A 22,188-nucleotide genomic window follows, 5' to 3' on the forward strand; every position below is an offset into this window, starting at 1 on the left:
AATTAACAGGAATCAAAATGTTGCAGCTGTATTTTTTTTGTTAGACATTATATAAAAAAAGAAAAGTATAATACAGTAAATCATTTTGTATAACGTGAACTTAAAGAGTTCTCAAATTAACTGTGATCAGAATAAAAATGTCTTTCCAGCAGAATACTGAACGTCACTGTGCCGCGCGTCCCGTGTCGGGGGCCCGGAGGGGTGCCGGCGCCTGCCCGTCGCCCGCCCCCCGTCTCACCGCAGGGCTGCGAAACAAGGCTCGAAGGCAAAGGACAGTTTTCTTGTGGGAGAGCGACTCTGGGTCTTAACTGGCCCGACAGTTCCTACCCCTCAGACACCAGAGAGTGAAGGCCGTCCCCTGGTTTCTCCTCGTACAGGTGAGCACAGCCCAGACCACCTGCCCGCGTGATCCTGCTCCTGGCGCTGACACAGCAGGGGGTCTGGAGCTGAACTTCAGGAAAGTTCCCTGACGAATGTTCAGTGTTGGTATCAAAAATTAAACAAAAATTCTTCTCAGAAGAAAATCTCTATGGCCTGTGGAATCTAGGAATTACGAAAAGACAAAACAGTTTAAGGCTGTACACTTCTAAGGGAAAACGGCCAAAACCTTCCACTATTAAAAGCTGCTCAGACATCCACCATATAAGACCCAAGGATGGACGTGCTCTGCGTCAAGCAGCGGGGGGCCCAGAGGGCTCCCGGCTCCCAGGCCCACGCTGGGCCCCCAAAGGAATTATACGCTGAATTCCGAAGACTTCCTAAAACTCCGTTTGAAGGGCTGCCTGCCAAGCCCTTGGTGTGCACAGAAAAGGCCAAGGCTTTGCTACATCGGTAGAAGTAATGAAATGACGGATGAAACAAACTATTGGAAGTCCTAGTACAGCTGTGGTTTGGTTTTATTCCGGTAGAGCTGGTAACGTGCTTGCGGTGACATTGAACACATTGAAGAAAATCTCATGTGGCTGGTGGTGTTCTTTTAACAGTTTATACCAAGTGCTAGCATGTGGTATATACCACCTTATCACTGTTTCCTGATGTCCAGGTTTGGGGTTAACTCTTAAAATCCCATCATCTAAGAGAGGCATTCAGGGCTTACAAGAGAAAATAGATCTCTTTGGTAAACAACCCTTAATAATGTGTAATGAGAAAACGTATTAAATGTTAACATCCGTAAGGCCATGTCATAATTGATAGCCTTTTTCTTCAACACAGGGTGATCACTAAAAATAGCTTTGGTTTTACTGGGCACGGTTTATTTCCTAAACATTTTTGAGTGTTTTGAATAATCAAAACTAAGACCATCTATTCCTGCCAAACATATGCCAGTCAGGGGGGAGGGAAACCTTGAAGTTTTTTAAACTATTTATTTGTATCATTTTCTCCTGCTTTTGCAACCTCAACTTCCTCCCTCAATATATTCGTCCTAAAACTGCCTTGTGGGATGGAGTTCCATCACGCCTGCCTCTGCTCCACAGCCGCACTGACCTTACAGACCGAATGTTTTAAAGGACTGCAGGGGCCACCTTGGGACAACCAGAAAAGGAAAGGAGTCCCACTATTTTAGTTTAAGGAAGTATCTACACCCAGGATTTCCATTCTCTTTGCATCTGGGGCTGGAGCGCCTTGAGGCCAAGGGAGAAGTGATCCGGGAACTGGTTCAGGTGAAGGCTGGTAGCCGCACACCCACACTCGTCAGGATTAAACAGGAGGACTTTCATCGGGCGTTACGACTCGTGGCCATGCCACGAACATGCAGCCAGTGAGCCAGGGCCACTGCGTCACCCAGAGGCCACCCCATGGCATCTTTATGATAACACGAACACGGAGCGCATTCACCTTGAAGTGGAAAGTCTTGGGGATGGATGAAGGCCAGTGTATTCCCACCGGAACAGAGGTTCCCTGCAGAGGGGGCCTCCGTTAGCTAATGCAGGGCTACGTTCTCAGCACCTGTAGATGCACTTGGCACACGGCAGGTGCTCAAATATGTGAGTGATGGGGAAGCATCAGCTCGTGTTAAAGATGTGAACAGAAATTCAAGCCAGGAACAAGTACCTGGGAGTGACTTCACGGCCTCCTGTCAGTATCGAGGAGTGGGGTTCTATAGTGGGGACGTCTGGCCTTCACAGGAGGCGGAGTCAATGTGCTGGCAGATTACGCACATTACTTTGAGGCTTTTCTTAAAGGCACATTAACTACTGGGCACCTGGGGGGCTCAGCTGGTTAAGCATCTGACTTTGGCTCAGGTCATGATCTCACAGCTCGTGGGTTCTAGCCCCGCGTCGGGCTCTGTGCTGACAGCTCGGAGCCTGGAGGCTGCTTCGGATTCTGTGTCTCCCTCTTTCTGTCCCTCCCTGCTTTCTCTCTCTCTCTCTCTCTCTCTCTCTCTCTCTCTCTCTCTCTCTCTCAAAATAAATAAACTTAAGGGGCGCCTGGGTGGCTCAGTAAGTTAAGCCTCTGACTTCAGCTCAGGTCATGATCTCACGGTTCATGGGTTTGAGCCCCTTCTCTGGCTCTGTGCTGACAGCTCAGAGCCTGGAGCCTGCTTTGGATTCTGTGTCTCCCTCTCTCTGCCCCTCCCCTGCTCCTGCTCTGTCTCTCTCTCTCTCTCTAAAAATAAATAAATATTAAGAAAAAAAGTCCTACTGTTTTAGTTTTTTTCTTTTCTTTTTTTACCTTATAAAACATAACTAAAATATAAATTTAAGGAGGAAGGCACTTTAAAGGTAAAAACATGGGGTGCCTGGGTGGCTCAGTCGGTGGAGCGTCCGACTTGGGCTCAGGTCATGATCTCGCGGTTCGTGGGTTCGAGCCCCGTGTCGGGCTCTGTGCGGACAGCTCAGGGCTTGGAGCCTGCTTCGGATTCTGTGTCGCCCTCTCTCTCTGCCCCTCCCCTGCTCGCACTCCGGATGGCTCGCTCACTCACTGGTGCGCGCACTCCCTGTCTCTCGCAAAAATAAATGAACGTTAAAAAAAAAAAACAACAACCGTACGTTAACTACTTAAACAAACCCAGGACCCACGTTCTACACGCCACCTTCCCCCAAGCCCACAGGAGCCGTGACCAAGAAGGAGGCACACTGTCTGTTCAGCGCAGCTCTCGGCAGAAATACGGGATCCGTTTGCCTAATTACACAGATCTCTGTGGCGTTTTATCTTTTCTTTCTGAAGGAACACCGTGTTGTAAGTACCATGAAATCCACACGAACATCTAGAAATCTGACCTTGTCAAATGCTTGCTTGATGCATGGACCTCCATCTCGTTACTTTTGTATTCATTGAGCTCTTTGCGAATGGCTGCCTGAAATGTAAACACAGGACAGGAAGAAGCCGACGTAGGAAATTAGTACCCTGGCTGCGGCTCAATCCTGGTTGAGTTCTGGTGTTTTGTAATGTAGTTCAAACAAAGAAAAAGAAACCACTTGTGGCCCAGCATTCAGCCTCTTAGCACGTGCACGGCCCTGATGCTGGTGTCCGGGAAGAGGTCAGTGAATTGATTTGCTGTGTCGGAGAAGGAAGACAACGCCCACCACACGTGACAGGTGGCCCCGGCACGTGCTTAGGGACTCCATGAAGTAGGGACACCAAATTCATGAAGGAGGTCGGGCTTTTGGTGGACTTATTTGGAATTCTGCAATTAGATCATTGAGAAGCCATTCTAACTTCAGCATGAGGTCAGGCTTGGTGTCACGTGAAAAACAGTATCGTGGCTACACGCGGGTGGGGGGCGCATCGCAGTGTTTCAGGGCGGGTCCTCGGGCTCTTCCAGCCTCCCCCTGCCCCCTGGGACCGTGCACTCCCTCACATAAACCCTCAGGGGCCAGCTGGGGGCAGGGAGAGGCTCTGAGCCAGGGATCCCAGGGAGCACTCCTCCCGTGCTCAAACCCGGGTGCTGCCAGAGACGTGCTCGCTTCTCCCCTCGCCCAGGGAGCCAAGGCTCGGTCCGCCTGCGGCTGGCTGCGCCTGGCCAAGGGGATGCGACACCTGCGTGCATTTACGTGTCACCTCACTTATTCACGGTCCGCACGCGGGGAACAAGGAACAATTAGCACGTTCGGCCAACTCACTGGCTGAGCAAGTGATTTTGCTCTTCCTAAAAGCTGTAAAATCATGAGCGGCCAGAGGGGACGAGGCTTCAGTCCTGCCCATCCACAGCATGGGACCATGGACAGGAACATACCCTCTGAGCCCGTCCAAATCATCTGTCTGATAGCACCTCCATAGGGGTGATAATGACACATCTCTCACGGGGACTTGCTGAGGATTAAATGAAATAATAATGCCAGACAGGCCGGTTCAGTCCAGGACAGGGCGAGGGTTGGGTGAACGTTCATTCCCTCTGCTCTGTCCCCTAGTGTCTGGGACCCACTGCTTCCTTGCTCTCGTCCTGCACCCAGAGCGTTCAGGTCACACTGCCCTGGAGGCTCCCGGGACCTCACACCAGACCAGTCCTGGACGCATCCAGAGCCTCTTGTGTCTTCACTGCCAGGGTTTTCCTGAGGGCCTCGGCCGACTCCACCCCTCTCTGTCTCACTGTAGCCAAGTCTGTTTAAACCTCTGTCCCCTGCCTCTTTTCCTCCAGCCTTGCCTGCTTTTTGGTTCATAGTTCCTCAACTTCCATACTCTTGACATTCAGGATTGGAGAATTCCCTGTTGTGGGGCCATCCTGTGCATTATGGGACGTTTAGCGGCATCCCTGCGTTCCACCCGCTACACTCCAGTAGCACCTGTCACTTGTGACAGCCAGAAATGTCTGCAGACATTGCCCCCTAGTTGGAAACACAGCCGCGACCCCAGATTGGCTTTGTGAGACCAACAACGGGGGTCAAAGCACAGGCTTAATTTCCAGACCTGGTGGCATCCACTTTGGTAGGGTCCCCTCTCTAAGGAAAAAAAAAAACAAACCTCAGGGCAACCTGGCTATTCACGTATGTGACAACATCCCTCACGACCTTGTAACATGAGACCCCTTAATCAGACTGCATGTTTGTACGTTACCATATATGAGAGACAAAGAAGTAAATATATAAAAAAACTACGCCACACGGGGGCACCTGGGTGGCTCAGTGGGTTAAGCATCCGACTTCGGCTCAGGTCACAATCTCGCGGTTCGCGAGTTCAAGCCCCGTGTCGGGCTCTGTGCTGACAGCTTGGAGCCCGGAGCCTGCTTCAGGATTCTGTGTCTCCCTCCCTCTCTCTCTCTGCACCTCATCCGCTCACTCTGTCTCTGTTTCTGTGTCTCTCTCTCTCTCTCTCAAAAATAAACATTAAAAAAAACAACCCTACGTCACGTGGCGTTCGGGGCTCAGTTCTTCGGGTACGAACCCAACTGAGCGGTGCCGGCACGAATAAACTCAGGAAGGAAGAGCCTGGGCGTCAGGACTCTCTGTGCGAGAACCCCGCTACACCACCATCCAGGCACGAACTCCCTGGCATGTCGTGGCCTGCCCTCATCACGTGCTACCATACCCCACCCTACCCCGACCAGCAGACAGGTCTGCTCCGTACCTTGTCGGCCGCTGACAGTCGTGTCCACGGCTTGTCTGCCCGTCTGTCATAATCCTGAGCTTTCGCCACCTCCACATAGTCACTGAACCGTATCAGAATCTTTCGGTCTCTTAGCTCGTCAACTGTGGGTCTCTGATTAAGCTGAAATACAAGATCGTCACAGTTAGCTATTATCACCTGCCAGACCAGCTTTCTCAGGAAACTCCGAACAAACACGTTTCTATAGGGAAGCGGGAAACCCTGCGACTGTGAGGTAGGATGACCCTAATGCCTACAGTCTCCCCCGTGAAGGCTCAGATTACACGCGCTTAAATTGCAGCCCCCCAGCACCTTCCCTCAGAGGGGTCACTCCCAGGAGCCTGGCTGCACCCTGTACACCGCGCAGCCTCAGGGAAAGGGCGGCGAATGAATGGCGAGCAAGCTGTACTCCAGCAGTTGCCTCTTCCACTCTCGTTAGAGGAGCTCTTAACAAAAAGTCCCCGACAGAGGGGACGCTGCCACACCAGACTCGCAAGTCGAGCTCAGGAAGGATATTCGATGAACCTGAAGCCCATGGGTCAAGACGTCGTCGTCATCACTACGGAGCACAGAGAGCCCCCAGGACGCTCGAGTTCAGACACGGTCGGCACCCCGAACCAGATGGGACTGTGCAGCTGTTACCCAAGCTGGCCGGGGCCAACTTCACCCTGGCCGTGTGCATCCCCGATACACAGCCCGGACGCCAATAAGAAGTTTCTGCCATCAGGAGCTTCTCGACAAACCGAACGTGCCGAAGAGCGTCACAGGGAACCGAACGCTGGCACCCAGGGGTGCGCTTCTCGGGCACCGCGTAGAGATCCAGGGGGATGAAGAAAAACGCCTTTAAAAACTTATCCCTGGACATAAGTGGTGACGGCATCGGGCTTGTCCCGCCACACGGAGCTGTTCCTGTGCCCGGTAAGGGTCTCACCCGCGGGCACGGAGGGTCACAGCAGGGGTGGCAGGGGCACTGGGGAGCGAATCCGCTGCTGGCCAGGAAGACGTCGTCCAGTGACACAGGGACGCCCCGCCTCACCCACCCCGGCACCGCCCAGGCGGCTCTTCTCCAGCGCGCCTGTCCCTCGAGATTCAGGGCGTAAAAGGCGCTTAAATCACAGTACCTTTCTTGTCAATCTCTGCTTGATTTCTCTTCTTTCTTCCTGCTCTGTCTGATCGTTCCTTTCTGTGAAAGGTTAACACAGAAAAAAAATGGGGTTAGACTTTCTTCTTTTTGGTGGAGAAGTGAGCTCACGGCCTCCACTTTCTTGTGGCTGAGGCGGATGTCAAGGACGCCTCACGGGGGACGCTTTTTTCCATGTCACAGCTGGCTCTCCACTCTGCCAGCCACGGCTCAGACCGTGGTCTCACTGCCACACAGAGACGCGTGCGCGGGGGTTTGTTCTGCCCCCATCCCAGCCTCCCTCCTGCCCCTCCTTGGGGTCATCGGTCGCTGGCCCCCCTCGGCTGTGCATCTATTTGCAGGAGAAACAGGGAGTTCTTCCCTCATCCAATATCTCATCTCTTTACGTCCAGGAACGTAGACGGCACGCACAGTTTTAGTAGGACAAGTGAGTGTGCACAACAGCTCTACTCACGTATATCATCTATGAATATTATACACGGATACTAACAGAACTGTCCCTGCTTCCTGCTCTCTTCTCCTCCTCCCGAGGTATGCGGACTTTTCGCCGGCCAACATCCGACGAGGAACCACCTCTCCAGACTCTGGGCAACACGGGCTTGCCTGGAATTTATACTTCCAGGGTGTGTTTCAAATCTAAACATAGCACGAACCCAGCCGACTCCCCGTGGCAGAAACGAGCGCGCTTAGCACACTTTACACGCCGTGCCTTTTAAAGGAGCCTCCGTGCCTCACGGAGCTCGGCTCTGCTGCTGAGTTGTTACTATTAACATTCAAGCTGTCCTCGTACCTACACCTGGGAGCTAAAAATAGAGAATTGGGAGCTGCGGTGTAAAATGCAGGCTTTGCCCTGGGATACGAGATAATGGATGTCCTATTTCTGGCACTCTCTGTTGCTAAAGAAAGCCTCGGGACCCATTCTGGGAAGGGACGCTCACCTGCCAGCACTCACTCCTAGAAACCCGGCTGCTGGGAGGGAGGGGAGGGAGCCCGCTGCCCGCAGGTGACGCAACCCCACATCGCCTGCCTTTACTTAAGACATTCCGCACGTGTGTGCACTTGCGGGACTGGGTGCGGGATGTACTGTACGTTTCAGTAACTTTTTGAAAAGGGAGATTTATCTCCTGTTTGAATGTTTTAGAAAAGGAAATGAAACCCTGTTATGTTCTTGGTTTTTAATCCAAGTGATAAACCAGAAGAAAGCCACAGCCGCAAGGGCTCATCGGGAAGCTGATGATACGGTCAAGAAAAAAATCGAGAAAGTATCCATTCAAGGCCAACCGTGAGGGATTTAAGGGGTGATGTGAAGCGAGTTTTTCAGATTTCTTGAAAAACAGGCCACGGGCAAAGTCCAAGCAGTGCAGGGACAGGGACAGAAAACCAGACCTTTGTGTTTCATCATCAGCGACGTCATCACCAAGGTCACGGTGCTTTGGAGCGCCGGTCTTGGAAGGTGGGGTCCCCTCCCCAGCAGGGTCCCCCCTCTGCGCCAGGTGCTCTACTGGGCACTGACCCCAACAAGGCCTTCCTCAAAGCCCGAGCCCCCGGGTTGTCTCTGAGCTCCACCTAGCGATGGCTTTGTGGGCCTTTTGTTCCGAGACCCAGAAAGCCCCCCAGCCTTATACGCAACAAGGGACCCATGGCCGTGGCCTCCACACCCACACGTTCCGGAAGGAGTGCCAGCGGCTTGGACAGCCACATTCGAGGCGTCCACAAATAATCAGAGACGCATTGCTGCTTCTAAGGCAGGGGCCAGAACCGGCCCGTGGAGCCAGGCAGCCTTCGGCTCTTCCTCTTTGCCAAGGAAACGGGACAGCGGTGCAGACCACAGGACTCCGTTGTAGCGAGTAAAGCGAGTCAAGCGGAACAGCTGCAAGCCCCGGAACCGGGCGGGCACAGCGGGGGGCCTGACGCGGGCGCATCAGGTTTGGTGCCTTCACCTGGAAAGGGGCCACCGCGTCTCATCCAGGAATAACAACCCAGGCCGAGCTCTAAGTGTCCCCGAGACCCGATCGCAGTCAGTCACGAGCTCGCCGCTTGGGAGGGGAGCAGAGCCGACGTGACAACGTGCCAAGAAGTGATTATAGGTAGGAAATGCACTGTAGCAGGAACGTTTGGAGCCGGTGTCGGGGGCCTGTGCTTATATGTTGTGTGCTGGACCATATATGGTTACCCTATTCTCACCTCCCCAGAACAAAACAAAGCCGACCCCCGCCATGAACTAGCAGTGACACCCGCAGATACTCCCACTCAGGGGCCTTGAAAAGCTTCCGCACTGTGGCCGGCTCGATGGCGGAGCAGGGATCGCCATGGCCACGGCGGAGGAAGCCCATCTCTCCCTTCCTCTCACAGAAGGTGAGTGCAGAAAGTTCCACGTAGCCACTTACCCCCTCTATTCAAGCACTGGTTCTGTTTTTAAGGCTCTGACGTTTCATGGTGAAGACTGCTACGATCCGAGGTGCTTACTGGCCAGAGGACCTGGTGTCCCCAGCAGCAGGGGAGAGGTCCACACGGAGGCAGAGCCCCCTCAGCTCACTGGGAAGCCCCGCCCCCCGCCCCCCGTGGTGGCAGCAGACCCCTCCCAGGGCGGCTCAGCGGAGTCCACACCTTGCCCACCAGCTCCGAGCTGCTTTAAGGACACCTGTGACTTAGCGGCCTTGTAAGTAAGTGATGGGATTTTTAACAAACCAGATACTTGGGGGGGCGGGGTGGGCACCTGGGTGGCTCAGTCAGTTAAACATCGGACTCTTGATTTCAGCTCAGGTCATGATCGTGGTTTGTGGGATCGAGCCCCGCATCGGGCCTTGGGCCGACGGCATGGAGCCTGCTTGGGATTCTCTCTCTCTGACCCTCCCCCGCCCCCTCAATATAAATAAACTTTTTAAAAAATTCGAATACGTGATAACTTAAATAGCTTGACTTTCTCATCTGTCTGTGTGATCAGGCAGGTAATCAATGACAAGTTCTTTAAATCCCCAGACGTGACCAGGTCGATACAACACACAAGACTAGGTCCCCTATCTTAAATTTGACAACAGAAACGTGCAATCCCTCGGCATAGGGTGAAATATTTCCAACCGCCTACGAAGGAGGGGACCCCCTGGCGGGTGAAGGCGGGGACAGGAGACAGGGATCGGCAGGGACTCGGAGCCCAGACCGTCAGGAGGGTCCACCGCCCGTCTTCCGGCACAGAGTCAGCGTGGGCACGGCCCTAACTTTGCGACAAGATGTTCGCAGAATAGAAAACCAAACTCAGAGGATATCTGTAGTGTGCATCGTGTCAAGACGAAAAGCAATGAAAGTACTTTAAGGAATCCAGGCCCTAAGAAGACACTTTTTTGCAGAAAATGTTCAGAAAACTAAAGTCTGTGGACCAGTGAACTATCTGAGAAACGCCACCTGAGAAACACTTCCGAAGGGGTTTGACTGCCCGGAACCACCGTGGACTCTAAGGACCCCGAACAGCATTCCCTCTGCTGCCGAGGCAGTTGGTGGACACCGATGATCACACACCTGGGGACCCCCACGCGGGTGGAGCCGGGGAGGGGGGGCAGGGGATCCCGGAGACAGAGTCGTGACCCCCAGGGCAGGCTTCCCATGACTGCGCTCCTCGGAGGTGTGGGCTTCCTTTCCCCTCCTGTCTCGCCCTGGTGCCACGTCCCCCTCCCTACACTTTCTGACACTGTCCACACCCTGCCCGTGACCTCTGCGGCCGTCAGAACTCCCACCCCAAACTGCCAGGGAGACCTGCTTGACACCCACAACGCAAAGAGAGAATCGAGCCATTTCCCTGAGATCTACAGGGCTAATTAAATAACCCTGAAAACAGGAATAGCTTTAATTATGCTGGGAGGCAAGCTTTTTTCTTTTTCCTCTTCATTTTAAAAGGAGATATTTCCGAGCAAATCAACTTTCCTCTAGGGTTTCCTTTCGCAGCCCGGTGGGACCTCACAGGGCCACGGGGAGCGACAGCCTGCAGAGCTGGGTGCACCTGCCACGGACTCGCCCCCAAGAGGAGCCAGGGGTCACAGCTACTCACGTTTCAAGATATTTCTTCTCTCCAGTTCCTCCACGGCAGGTCTTTGGCTCAGCCGTCTGCGGAAAAACACTAGAATTACATTTTGCACCATGGTGGCCGGCTGCAGATTCCTCCCGGGCTCTGCCGGGGGCAGGGGTGGCCGGCGCGCCCCCGAAGATGGTGAACCCAAAAGCTGGAGGGAGGGAGGGGACCTCTGGCAGCCGCCTCTTGCTGGCGCAGGAGTCGGATCCCCGCACAGGAGGGGGGTCACCGGCTGTCCCCGAGCTCCGGGGCCGACCCCCCGTGCCACCTTGGGACCTGAGAGCGCTGCCGGCCGGCGGGACGCTCCCCCGGAAGGGAGGAGGCCCCTCCTGCCCAGCCGAGCAGCGGTGGCACCTGCTTCGGCCCCAAGCAGCCTCGCCAGCAGCCCGCGCAGGGGGAGTGACAGCGAGCGCCGCCTCCTGAGCCGCGCGGAGCCAGCCGCAGCCCGGGGAGGGGCACCCCCCCCCCCCCCGGAGGCCCCCTGCGGCCTCCCCCTGCCAGGCCGTCCCCACCCGCGGGGCGCAGGACCGGCCTTTCAGGGGGATTCGCGTCGAAGGAGTCGGCGGTACAGCGAAAACCAAATACAGACGGCAAATAAAAGGCTTGTCAGGAGCGGGAGTCATAATTAGCCGGAATGAGCGCCAAGCTCCAGTTCTCCCTGTAACTCCGGCGACGCTGCGCTTGGGTCCCAGCCAGGAGCCGCCCCGCTTCCGGACCCTCGCGCCACCCCAGGGCGACGACAGGGCTGAGCCTGCGAGCGCCCAGAATCTGGGGCCACGATACTTTGCCCCAAAGAGGATGCTGCCTCCAGAAATATCGGTCTCCTATTCACACTCCCTGTCCCGGCACAAAGCCGAGGGCGTCCCCAGGGCTCAGCTGCTCCCGCCTCCTGGGAACACCACAGGCGCGGGCTTTGTGTGCGCCCTTCCGGGGGCGGCCGCTTTGACATCTTGTCCTGATGTCTGGTGGGGACGGAACCCGCCCCTCCCCCCCAACAGCTCCCCATCTGCCCCGGGGAAGGGAAACCTGGCTCTCAGGCGGGGCTCCCTCCCGTCCCCCCGAAACCTCCCAAATGCCATTCGTTGGTCAGCAAAGGACTGTGGAGTATCTGCTCTGTGCCAGGCAGTTCCAGCCCCCAGACACAGTGGCAAACAAGCCTCCCCTGTCCTGGAAATCTCACAGTCTAAACGGGGAAGGCAGACAAACAGTAAAAAAAAAAAAAAAAAAAAAAAAACAACAACAAAAAAAAAAAACAAAACCCATTGCAGGAAGCGCTAGTGCCCCGGAGAAAATAAAAAGGGGCTGTGACAAATGAGTGACCGGGCAGGGGGAGGAGGAGTTTGGGGAGACCCATCTCCTCTGAGGCTCACCTGAAGAGGTGCCGGCCCTGGGAAGATCACACCCTCCAGCCTCAGTGTCCCCTAACTGCTCTCACACACTGGGCTTGAAGACGGTGGGGAGGGAGGGGGGGAAGTGATCATGGCAGGCTTCGTGGAAGAGGAAACTTTTGGCAGAGCCATGGAGAATCTACAGGGGGCAGAGCCTGGTGCCTAGTGACTGCCGTCTGCTTAGCCAGGATGCCCGCAGGGACACCCGAGCGCTGAGGCTGAAGATTTCCTCAAACCTGAAAAGTATCTCAGATCTACACTGGCAACGTACCCCCCGCCCCCGAGCCTTTTCTTGCTGGGGGACCGTCCGCTCTTCCAAAATGACAACCAAAACAGACTTTCCCAGAGGTGTGAGAACAGAATGAGCCAATGCACCGAGTGTGTGTTAAATGCCCGCTTGGTACATAGTAATCTCTCACGAAAACCCAGCCTGTGAGTCCTCAGTCACGGAATGAGTTCCCAGAAAGGCATTTCATCTGATTCCTAGTTCTCTAAAAAGGGTGGACAGCTCGTCACCGAAATCTAAGCCATTGGCCTGAGGGGTGAGGCAGGTCGGGTCCTACCACACACTGCAGGGCTCCTCCCAGAGGTCACCAGGCTGAGCACACAGCTGGCCCCCGGGGTACCTCTCAGCGAGCAGGGGACAGCCCTCTGGGCGGACACAACTCCGCGGGTACAGTCGTGGGCACTACCCGACCCTCCCCCGCAGAGTCAGCCCAGGGCTGGAGCAGAGGACCCCAGCCCCTTCCCTGTGTGGGTCTTTCCAGGAGGCAGGAGCCCAATCACCGAGGACAGGTGCCCCTGGGGGCAGCGCTGCGTGTCCAGAGTTCCAATCCAGACCCAGCCCTACCCAGGAAGGCCAGCGGGTACCCGGGATCCCTCTTCATGAGGCTGTGAACTTCTGCCTTCATCAGATGTTCTGTGCACACTCGTAACATGCCTGGCCCCTGGTGAGAAGTGAGACCCAGCCCTGCCCCCGGGGCCTGCAGGCTCCCTCGGGGGACAGACCCTCTGCCATCACACAGTACTAGGAGGAAGAACCGAAAGTGATATGAAAGCCGAGTGTAGGCGGGCTGATCTGGGCAGGGCCGGCTCCCTGGAAGGTGATCCCTGAGATGAGAGCCAAAGTGTAAGTGGGGATTGCTAAGGGAGGAGGGGCGGAAAGAGCAGGTGCAAAGGTCCTGAGATCGGGAGGAATTCGGCAAGTGCCCTTTAGACTGAGTGGAGGCATGTGAGCCTCTGTGGGGCAGGGAGCTGGGTGGGGCACAGCCTGGCATCTGCGGTAAGGAGTCCGAGAAGGCGGTTTCAGGCAGGCAGGGGTGGGGCGGGGGTGAAGGGATGACAAGACTGGATCAGGCTTCAGAAGCACTCTCTGGACCCCTCCAGTTTGCTGTCCGAGAAAGGACAGGGCGGAACCAACCACCAGGAGACGCAGGCCTTCCCGGGGCCAGGACCCCCTTCAGACGCTCAGGGCAGGTGCTGTGGACCCACACGTGGCCAAGGGCCCCGTAAAACGTTCAAGACATGCGGAAGTTGTTGGCCCTGGAGGAGGGGCAGTGCTACTCCACGTTAACACCCGTTAGACTAAATACATAAGCCTCACCATTCTGTCCACTTCCTGCCTGGGCAGGATGGGGCTTCCGCTGTCCAGCAGCGACAACAGTCCCACGTGCCTTCCGACGGCAGGAGGCCGGACTATGCCCACTTGGCAGAGACGACCACGAAGGCTCAGAGAGGCAAACGTGATCAGGTCTGACGGCCCACGTAGACCCCGGGGTCCGGCACAGGTGGGCAAAAGCAGCGAGACCGAGGGGCAAAGGAGCGCACGGAGACCCCTCTCCCTCTGAGGCGTGTTCCGGCAGAGCCTGGGGGGGTGGGGGGCGGGATGAGGCCGGACCATCTTCACTCGGGAGCCTCAGCCGCGAGGGCCTCTTGGAGGACCCGCAGATCCAGCCCTGGGGGGGGGGGGCCGAGGCCTCGGGGAGGGGTGCGGTGGGGTCCAGCTCCCGAAGGGTTTCCCCAGCTCCTCCTGGAGGCTGCTCACTCTCCTGATCCAGAAACACAGCCCTGCCGGGAGGAGTGGTGCGCAGGGGCCGCTGGGGAAGCCACGGTCTATTTCTGACTCTTCCCGCTGAGAAAGCTGGGGTGTGGGGAGACTCTTCCCGCTAAGCTGGGGCGTGGGGCAGCACCAGGAAAAGAAACGCCGGGGTAGAGAGAGGCTCCCGCCCGTCTCCCCGCCTGGTCCCCACCTGGGCACACAGGAGAGGTGCGGACGCCAGCGCTGGGCCAGGCCCAGGGATGTGCTGGACGGGCCTTGGGGACTTGAACGGAGCACCCGGCCGGGGGCGGGGCGCCCGGGGGGCCTGTTGGCACCTGTGGGTCTGCATCCTTGGGGGCCCCCCACTCCCCCGGCACCAGCTCGTGCTCCTGGTCCCCAGGGCCCGCCTGCCCGTCCGCTGAATGGATCCGTGAACTTCTGCTCCGCACCGGACCCTGTGCCGAGAACACGGCAAACGGCGGAGCAGGGACGAGACCGCCGAGCAGACGACAGGCGGAGAGGACGGGTGCGTGGCGGGGAGCGGACGCGGGCAGCTGGCCGACCGCGACGCCCGTGTGGGTCGTACGAGAATCAAGGACGCAGCAGCACTGCCCCCGCTCCTCAGGCTCTGCGGGAGGCGGTCCTGTTTCCATCCCCCCAGAACCGGCACCGAGTCTCAAGGGGAGCCTCAGTTCTGCCACCTGCTAACGCCCTCTCCCACCTGAGCCTCCTGTCCCCGGCCCCACCTGCCCCTGTGACCCACGGGGTACTGAGGGGTGAGAACACAGAAGGAAAGGGGCTGGCACACACACAGGGTGTGTTGTTATTACCGGCATTCGTATAGTTCACCTGGTCCCTCCCGGCCTCAGCCAAGGAGCTGCAATCTCTGTCCTGCCAGCAGCCTCCGTGCCGGCCAGGGTCCCCAGGAAACCCTCGTCCATCAGACACTCACTCACCCCTTCCTCCACCAGACACTCACTCGCTCCACCACATACTCACAGACCTCTCTCCCTCAGACACTCACCCCTCCCTCCCCCATCAGACACTCACACAGACCTTCTTCCCTCACTCAGTCTCCTGTCGGACCCTCACTCACTCCTTCCTCCATCAGACACTCACTCACTGCTTCCTCCATCAGACACTCCCTCCCTCCCTCCCCCATCAGACACTCACACAGACCTCCTTCCATCACTCAGTCTCCTGTCAGACCCTCACTGACTCCTTCCTCCATCAGACACTCAATCCCTCCCCCATCAGACACTCACACAGACTTCCTTCCCTCAGTCTCCAGTCGGACACTCACTCGCTCCTTCCTCCATCAGACACTCACTCACGCCTCCCTCCATCAGACACTCACACAGGCCTTCCGCCATCAGACACTCCCTCCCTCCCTCCCTCCCCCATCAGACACTCACACAGACCTCCTTCCCTCACTCAGTCTCCTGTCGGACACTCACTGGCTCCTTCCTCCGTCAAACACTTACACAGGCCTCCCGCCATCAGACAGCCCCTTCTCCCCTTCTCCATCAAACACTCCCTCCCTCCCTCCCCCATCAGACACTCACACAGACCTTCTTCCCTCACTCAGTCTCCTGTTGGACCCTCACTCACTCCTTCCTCCATCAGACACTCACTCACTGCTTCCTCCATCAGACACTCCCTCCCTCCCTCCCCCATCAGACACTCACACAGACCTCCTTCCATCACTCAGTCTCCTGTCAGACCCTCACTGACTCCTTCCTCCATCAGACACTCAATCCCTCCCCCATCAGACACTCACACAGACTTCCTTCCCTCAGTCTCCAGTCGGACACTCACTCGCTCCTTCCTCCATCAGACACTCACTCACGCCTCCCTCCATCAGACACTCCCTCCCTCCCTCCCTCCCCCATCAGACACTCACACAGACCTCCTTCCCTCACTCAGTCTCCTGTCGGACACTCACTGGCTCCTTCCTCCGTCAGACACTTACACAGGCCTCCCGCCATCAGACAGCCCCTTCTCCATCAAACACTCCCTCCCTCCCTCCCCCATCAGACACTCACACAGACCTCCTTCCATCACTCAGCCTCCTGTCGGACACTCACACAGGCCTCCCGCCATCAGACACTCAAGGCCTCCCTCCATCACTCGCTCAGTCGCCTCCATCAGACACTCACTTACCCCCTCCTCCGTCGGATTCCTGGTACCCCATCCCACGGCCCCGTGACCGTGGGCTCCGGAAGCCGACCTGGGCCAGCAGCGTGGACATGTCCACTGCTCTCCAGGGTCTGGGGTCTCCCTGCATTCGCCAGCCCCCTGCAGCCAGGCAGGGCTGCATGGCCGGTCCGGGGCAGCGACCGGGAGCAGGAAGAGGCTGTGTCTGGGCTGAGCCCTAGAAAAGCCGCGGGACCTCCCATAGGCTCCCTCCCCCTCCACGGCAACCTGGGCCTCGCCCCAGGCGGTGGAGCCTCCGACCTGAGCCGCACGGGCCAGCCTCGGTGAGAGGACAGCTGCCCGGAGGCTCGCCCTGACCACGGTGGGCCGTGTGTGCGAGACAGACACCGTGCTGGGCGAGGCCGCTGGGGTCCGGGGCGTGACCGCAACACCGTCCCGCCTCGCCTACCCTCATACACGGGAGGCACGGCTCGGACACGGGCCGTGGCTGGCCGTGACGCTGGCCCCGCCCACCCCCCACCCCGGGGCACCTCCTCCCACCTCTGCCTGCAGCCGGACCGGCCCGGAGCCTCCTCCAGCACCCGGCCGGAGGCAGGGAGCCCCGGAGCCCAGGCGGGCCCGAGGTGGGCAGGCCCTCCTCTGCCTGACCCCGTCGGGGTGGGGGGACGGCCTGGCCCCCCGGCCCATCAGCGCTTCGTGTCCAAATACAGCAAGCAGCTGCGTTTCGGGCTCACACGATACTTTAAAAAATGAGAACATGAAGTGACATGAATCGACTGGACGTCTCACTTTTAAAACTCCATTTTCTGGCTTTCCTTGAAAATGCACAGGAATCGGCTACTTGGATGCGTGCCCCCCACCCCCAGGCAGAGCGGGCACCCCGGTGGCTGGTAGTCCCCACGGCTCGCCTCCCCGTGGCCTCACCCCCATCTCCCGGGCTGTCTGTTCGCCCTGCCTGCAGGGCCCGGCTCCAGGGCGAGCTGGGCCCTGGGTACCACCACCCGCTCCCTGTCCCGAGGACGCCCTTCCTGCCTCCCAGACGCACCTGGGGGGAGGGTGACTTCTCAGCTCGGAGGCCCAGACAGCAGGTGCAGACCTGAGCTGAGGCCAGGAGTGGACGGGCTGCCTGGCGAGCAGCCCGTGGGAGCATCTAGCCGCCCAGGAGCTACTCCGCACGGACGGGCCTCTCCGCACGCCAGCTCGATTCCGGAGGGCCTGGGATCGGACACGGGAGCATCGCTGTGGCCGTGGGTCTGCCATTTGACACCCGTTTCTCCACGGTTGCTCTGCGGGGGACCCTCTCAACTAGGGGCACGCGGAGGCGAGCTCCCGACGCCTTGGGAAGGGGAGAGGAACCAGGTGACGGCGTGCTTTGTGCTAAAACTCAGGGACCAGAAGGAAACGGGCTTGCGGAGCACAGGGTGAGGGCTGAGCTCTTCTGTGCATAAAGCCCCCCTCGGACGGCATCACGACGTTCCACTTTTAAACAATAAAAGGTCACACGATAAACAGGCTGCAGCCACCCCCCGGCTGGCCTGCCGTGTGCCAGTCACAGACTCCATGGCCCCGCGGGAAGGAGGATCCAACTGAAGACCAGGCTGCCCGCCACGGGGCCAGACACGGCAGGACGTGGACCCCAGGCCCCAGCCAGCAGAGCAGGGGCACCTTCCGGTCCCAGGCCGGGGACAAGCGGCATCTCAGTAGCCGACAACACGGCCTCTTCTTCCAGACACCGGGCACTGGGGGTCCTGGTGGGCGAGGGGCTGGGCTGGCTGGCGTGAGTGCTCGCAGGCTCTGAGCCTCCCCGCCCGGGTGACTCCAGGAAAACGGCCATCGTCTCCTGGAGGGACCAAAGCTGTGGCCACCAGGCCTCTCCTCCTTCCGGACCGGTCAGCGGTCCTGCCCAGACCCCGAGCCCAGGGCCCCAGGAGAAGGGGTCACGATGGGGACCAGAGCCCGCTCGGCGGCCGGGAGGGAGGCTGGTGAGGGTACAGGTGCCGCCTGCGTGCCCACCCCCAGGCCGTGCTCCAGGCGGTTCTGTGCACAGGCCACCCGGCCGGCTGCTGGTGGGGGATTCGTGCGAGGGTCCGGTCATAGTGCCCAGCCGGTGCCCGGGAACCCCGACTCAGCGACCTGTGCTCACCTCACCACCTCTCATCTGCAGGGAAACTGAGCCACAGGATCTGCCAGGGAAACTGAGTCACAAGAGTCGCAAACTCCAGGTCACCCTGACCCCCGACCATAGTGTCGCCATCACCGCGCCCTATAGGTCTTTTCACCTGCAGCCTCCCCTCGAGGCCAGCCGCCGACCGGGCCGTTGGGCAGACGTGGAGACTTGGCTGCCACAGCCCTTGGCAGCCCGAGGCCCGGGACTCCCCCAGCCCCTCCCTGGCCCTAGACGCTGTCACCCACTTCTGAGTACCCCTTGCTTTCTAGCAAGGGTTTTTCTAAACCACAGAACCCCCAAACCGAGGTCCTCATGAAACTGCTAACGAGAAGCCAGTGTTCCGTGGCACCAAGCCGTCCCTCACACCGTGTGCCTGCCTGATTCGCCGAGTCAGCAGCTCCTTTCCCGCAGAGCAAGGAGCACCGGGAAGGAGCACCCGGAAAGGGGCACTGCTGGGGCTCAGAGCCCGAGCCCTCGTGTCTCACTGTGCGGCCTGCTCAGTCCCTTGAGCCCGGGCCTCCCTTTCCTCACCTGCCCTGTGGCTTCATGTCGGGGCCCCAGCCGCACACTGGGCTTATCCTGCACTTCTCGGCCCGGCCCAGCTTGCCCTCGCCTGCGATGGCCCCCCGTGCCCCGTGTCACCTTAGGTCTAGGACTTGCACACCCTGGCACCTTCTGCCAGGTGGTGACGTCCCTGCCTTCGCCAGGGCTCACCCCAGCGTCCCCGCTTCCCTTCCAAGACTCCCAGCCCCTGACGGTACATCCGAGTTGACTCAGTCCTGCCTAGAAAAGTGTTCTCGGGAGGCGGCATCTGCTATCAAGGTGAAGGGCACGCATCTCGGCCCAAAAGTCATTCCAGACCTTCGGTCCCGAGCTGCCACCTGGCCACTATGTGACACGGGCAGGTGCCCAGGCCTTCATCTCCCCCCAAAACAGGAGGATGGTGACACCCGCCCCCCAGGGCCGCTGCCTGGTGCCCGGTGCCCGGCACACAGCAGGCCCAGGGCTGTGGCGGCCGCTGAACTGTCCCCGCACTGCTCTCGGGCTGCAGGGAACCGGACCGGCAAAGGGACGCCCGGCGGGGCAGGGGAGGGGGGGCAGGGGTCAGAAGCAGGTGCTCCAGCGGCCCCCTCTGTGCCCGAGCCCCAAACCCCCACTACACCCACGGCCGAGGTCCTGACGAATGACTGAAGTCACCCGGGCGTCAGGCGAGAACGGAGAGCAGATTCCTTCCAAGAGACAGAAGCACAGCTGCACAGCCGACATCCCCACGCCCACGGGCCGCCGGGCTGTTCCCCGCGCTCCTCCCCGGGAACGCCGATCCCGCTGCTGCACCGGCCTCCAGTGAGCAAGCCACGCTGTGTCCCCGCCTGGGACGGGATTCCCCCCCACCCCCCACCCCCCACCCCCCACCCCCGGCGCGTCTCCACCGCCATTCAGCGGGGATTCCTCCCGACACACGCAGGCCCGCGCTGGGGAGCCCCACGGCGGTGCTGTTGGGGCAGCAGAACCCCAGGGCCTTGTGGGCCGGCCTGAGAGGGGGCGGGGAGGCCTCTCTCGGGGATGACCCTAAGACCGGGCCCCAGAAAGAGCAGGGACAGGCTGCAGGCTCTGAGGAGGGGCCTTCCACGTTGGGGAAAGGCAGCCCCCCAAACTTGAGCCCCCTTTATCCTCGCAGTCACCCCACATTGGTTCTATCCCTCACTGTCTGTGCTGAGAACTGGGCCCACCCACGGCTGTCTCCTGTACCAGGAGACAGGAACCCGAGGCCCGGTTCTGACACAGCAGTGGGGTGGCCCGGGGTCAGCTACTGGCCAAGCCTGTAAAGGACACGCCCACGGCTCCCCCACCTGCTGCACGCGCTGGGGATACGGAGGCCGTGCGCGCAAACCCAGGACAACGCGTGGAGTGGTCTTTTAGGGACCCGAGACTCCCGGGGGAGGCGGGGGGGGGGGTGCTTCGTCCATCTGGCCTCTTCCCTCCCCCTTATTCCCTCGGCTGCTGCCACATCCCCAGCACCTGGCCCAGTGCCAGACACTCAGCCAGGGGTCCCGGGACCCCCTAAGCCTCCCGGGGGGCACTGGGCTGCAGCCGCGGGGAAAACCATCATCGAGGGACCACCAGTCGCTGGGTTACCGCAGAAGGGCGGAGAGCCAAAAGGGAGGAAATTCGGTGTTGGCCGGAGCGTAGACGAAGAGTCGCCCCCCATTGGTGGGACCATCGGTGCCGTGTGCCAAGATTATAAATGCCCGTATGCTTTGACCCAACGGTCCCAGTTCAAGGCTGATGTGTTCAGAAGTGCCCTTAGGGGCACAGACGCATTAGAGCAAAACGCCGGGAGAGCCTTTATGCCCACTTAGGGCCTGGACAAAGAGAGCAGCCGGCCGGCAACAACCCTGTGCAGACATGGGAAAGTACGGGCCGCGTCTACCCTGGCCTTTCTTGGAAGGGTCGCCCAGCCGGACTCCGGAAAAAACGGACAGAAAAGCGGATGCAAAAGACACAAAATCGCGTTGTGGTTGAAGAATCTGGGTTCCAGACCCGGCCCCGGCCCCGGCCGGGATTCTGACTTCTCCACCGATCAGCTGCGCGACCTCCCACCTGCTCACCAACGTCTCACTGCCTTTGGCTCTGTGACAGTCAGAGGTGTCCATCGGACAGGGTGACAGGCCCAGGTGTTCGTTCACTCATCCAGGTCCTGCGGTGGAGGTACTTAGGAGATGCGAATGATGTGCACTATCAGGTGACTTTACGTAAGGGAGACTGTCCTAGGCGCTCTGGGTGGGCCTGGCTCAATCAGTTGAAAGGTTTTAGGAGCTGGGCTCAGGCTGTCTGGTGAAGAAGCAATTCTGCCTGTGGAGAGCGGCCTCTGCCTATGCCTGAGGGTTCCGGCCCTTCCCAACAGCCGTGTCACAGATTCCAGACCTGCCTTGCCAACGCCTGCACCTGCAATAACTCCCTTCTTGCAGATAAGGGATTGCAATAAATCCCTTTATTGCAATAAATCCCAGATCCTGCTGGGTCCTTGTCTATCTGAGGATGTCAGTACTACGGGGGAGGCTCTGTCCAGTATCCCCACTCCCCGACTCCGGGCGAATCACCGTCCCCATCCTGGAAAACCAGGACCCGATGACCACACTCAGTCCGTAGCCCCCGCCCATCGCCGTCTGTCCTCAACAGCGAGCTCTGTGCACGTCAGAAACTGGCTCCTCTGTCCCCAAACCTATGTGCCAGGTGTACTTAGTTTTATAATTAGGTGATTTAATCAAATTTTATGCACGTTGATTAAATGACTTACTACGGGTGTAAAAGGAAAACGTTATTTCCAGGAGAACGGGGTTGAACGCTTGGAGTCAGCAAAGGCGGGATGCTAAAAATCCTGCTGTTGGCTAGCGTGGGAGAGAGTGTGAAGATGGGGACGGAATCAAACACTCAGGAAGGATCCTGCACTCAGATCCTTCCAAGCACCTCTGAATCCTCAGCGCTCCTCTGGGAAATCGACCCTAGAAATCGTACAAGGTGCGTCCCACGCTTGTGTCACAGAAGAATTCCAACGTCGGTCCTTCCTCAGTGGAACGTTCTCGACTCTGCCTCAGAAAGATGGCCAAGTAAGTGTGCACCTGTGTGACTCGGGACAGTAAAGCATTTGGAGCAACACCAGATCGTGTCGGTCCCTTTCTTCTTCTAAGCGGCTTTTTGGTTCACCGCATCTCT

The 22,188-nt window shown here is 58.5% G+C and overlaps 1 protein-coding gene across 3 annotated transcripts in view; it reads right to left on the bottom strand.

Moving 5' to 3' along the window:
• PHACTR3 (phosphatase and actin regulator 3) overlaps window positions 1–22,188 on the bottom strand; it is a 101,682-nt gene continuing 79,494 nt past the window's right edge. For all 3 annotated transcript variants that reach the window (XM_032592552.1, XM_032592551.1, XM_030309276.1), the window contains 5 exons: window positions 10,704–10,759; window positions 6,645–6,706; window positions 5,506–5,646; window positions 3,222–3,298; window positions 1–543 (listed from right to left, as the gene is read on the bottom strand). In XM_032592552.1, coding sequence (XP_032448443.1) covers window positions 528–543; window positions 3,222–3,298; window positions 5,506–5,646; window positions 6,645–6,706; window positions 10,704–10,759 — 352 coding nt within the window. In that variant the 3' untranslated portion in view covers window positions 1–527. The remainder of the gene's footprint in view (window positions 544–3,221; window positions 3,299–5,505; window positions 5,647–6,644; window positions 6,707–10,703; window positions 10,760–22,188) is intronic.

This window comes from Lynx canadensis, chromosome A3 (assembly GCF_007474595.2).
Source record: "Lynx canadensis isolate LIC74 chromosome A3, mLynCan4.pri.v2, whole genome shotgun sequence".
NCBI classification, from domain to species: domain Eukaryota; kingdom Metazoa; phylum Chordata; class Mammalia; order Carnivora; family Felidae; genus Lynx; species Lynx canadensis.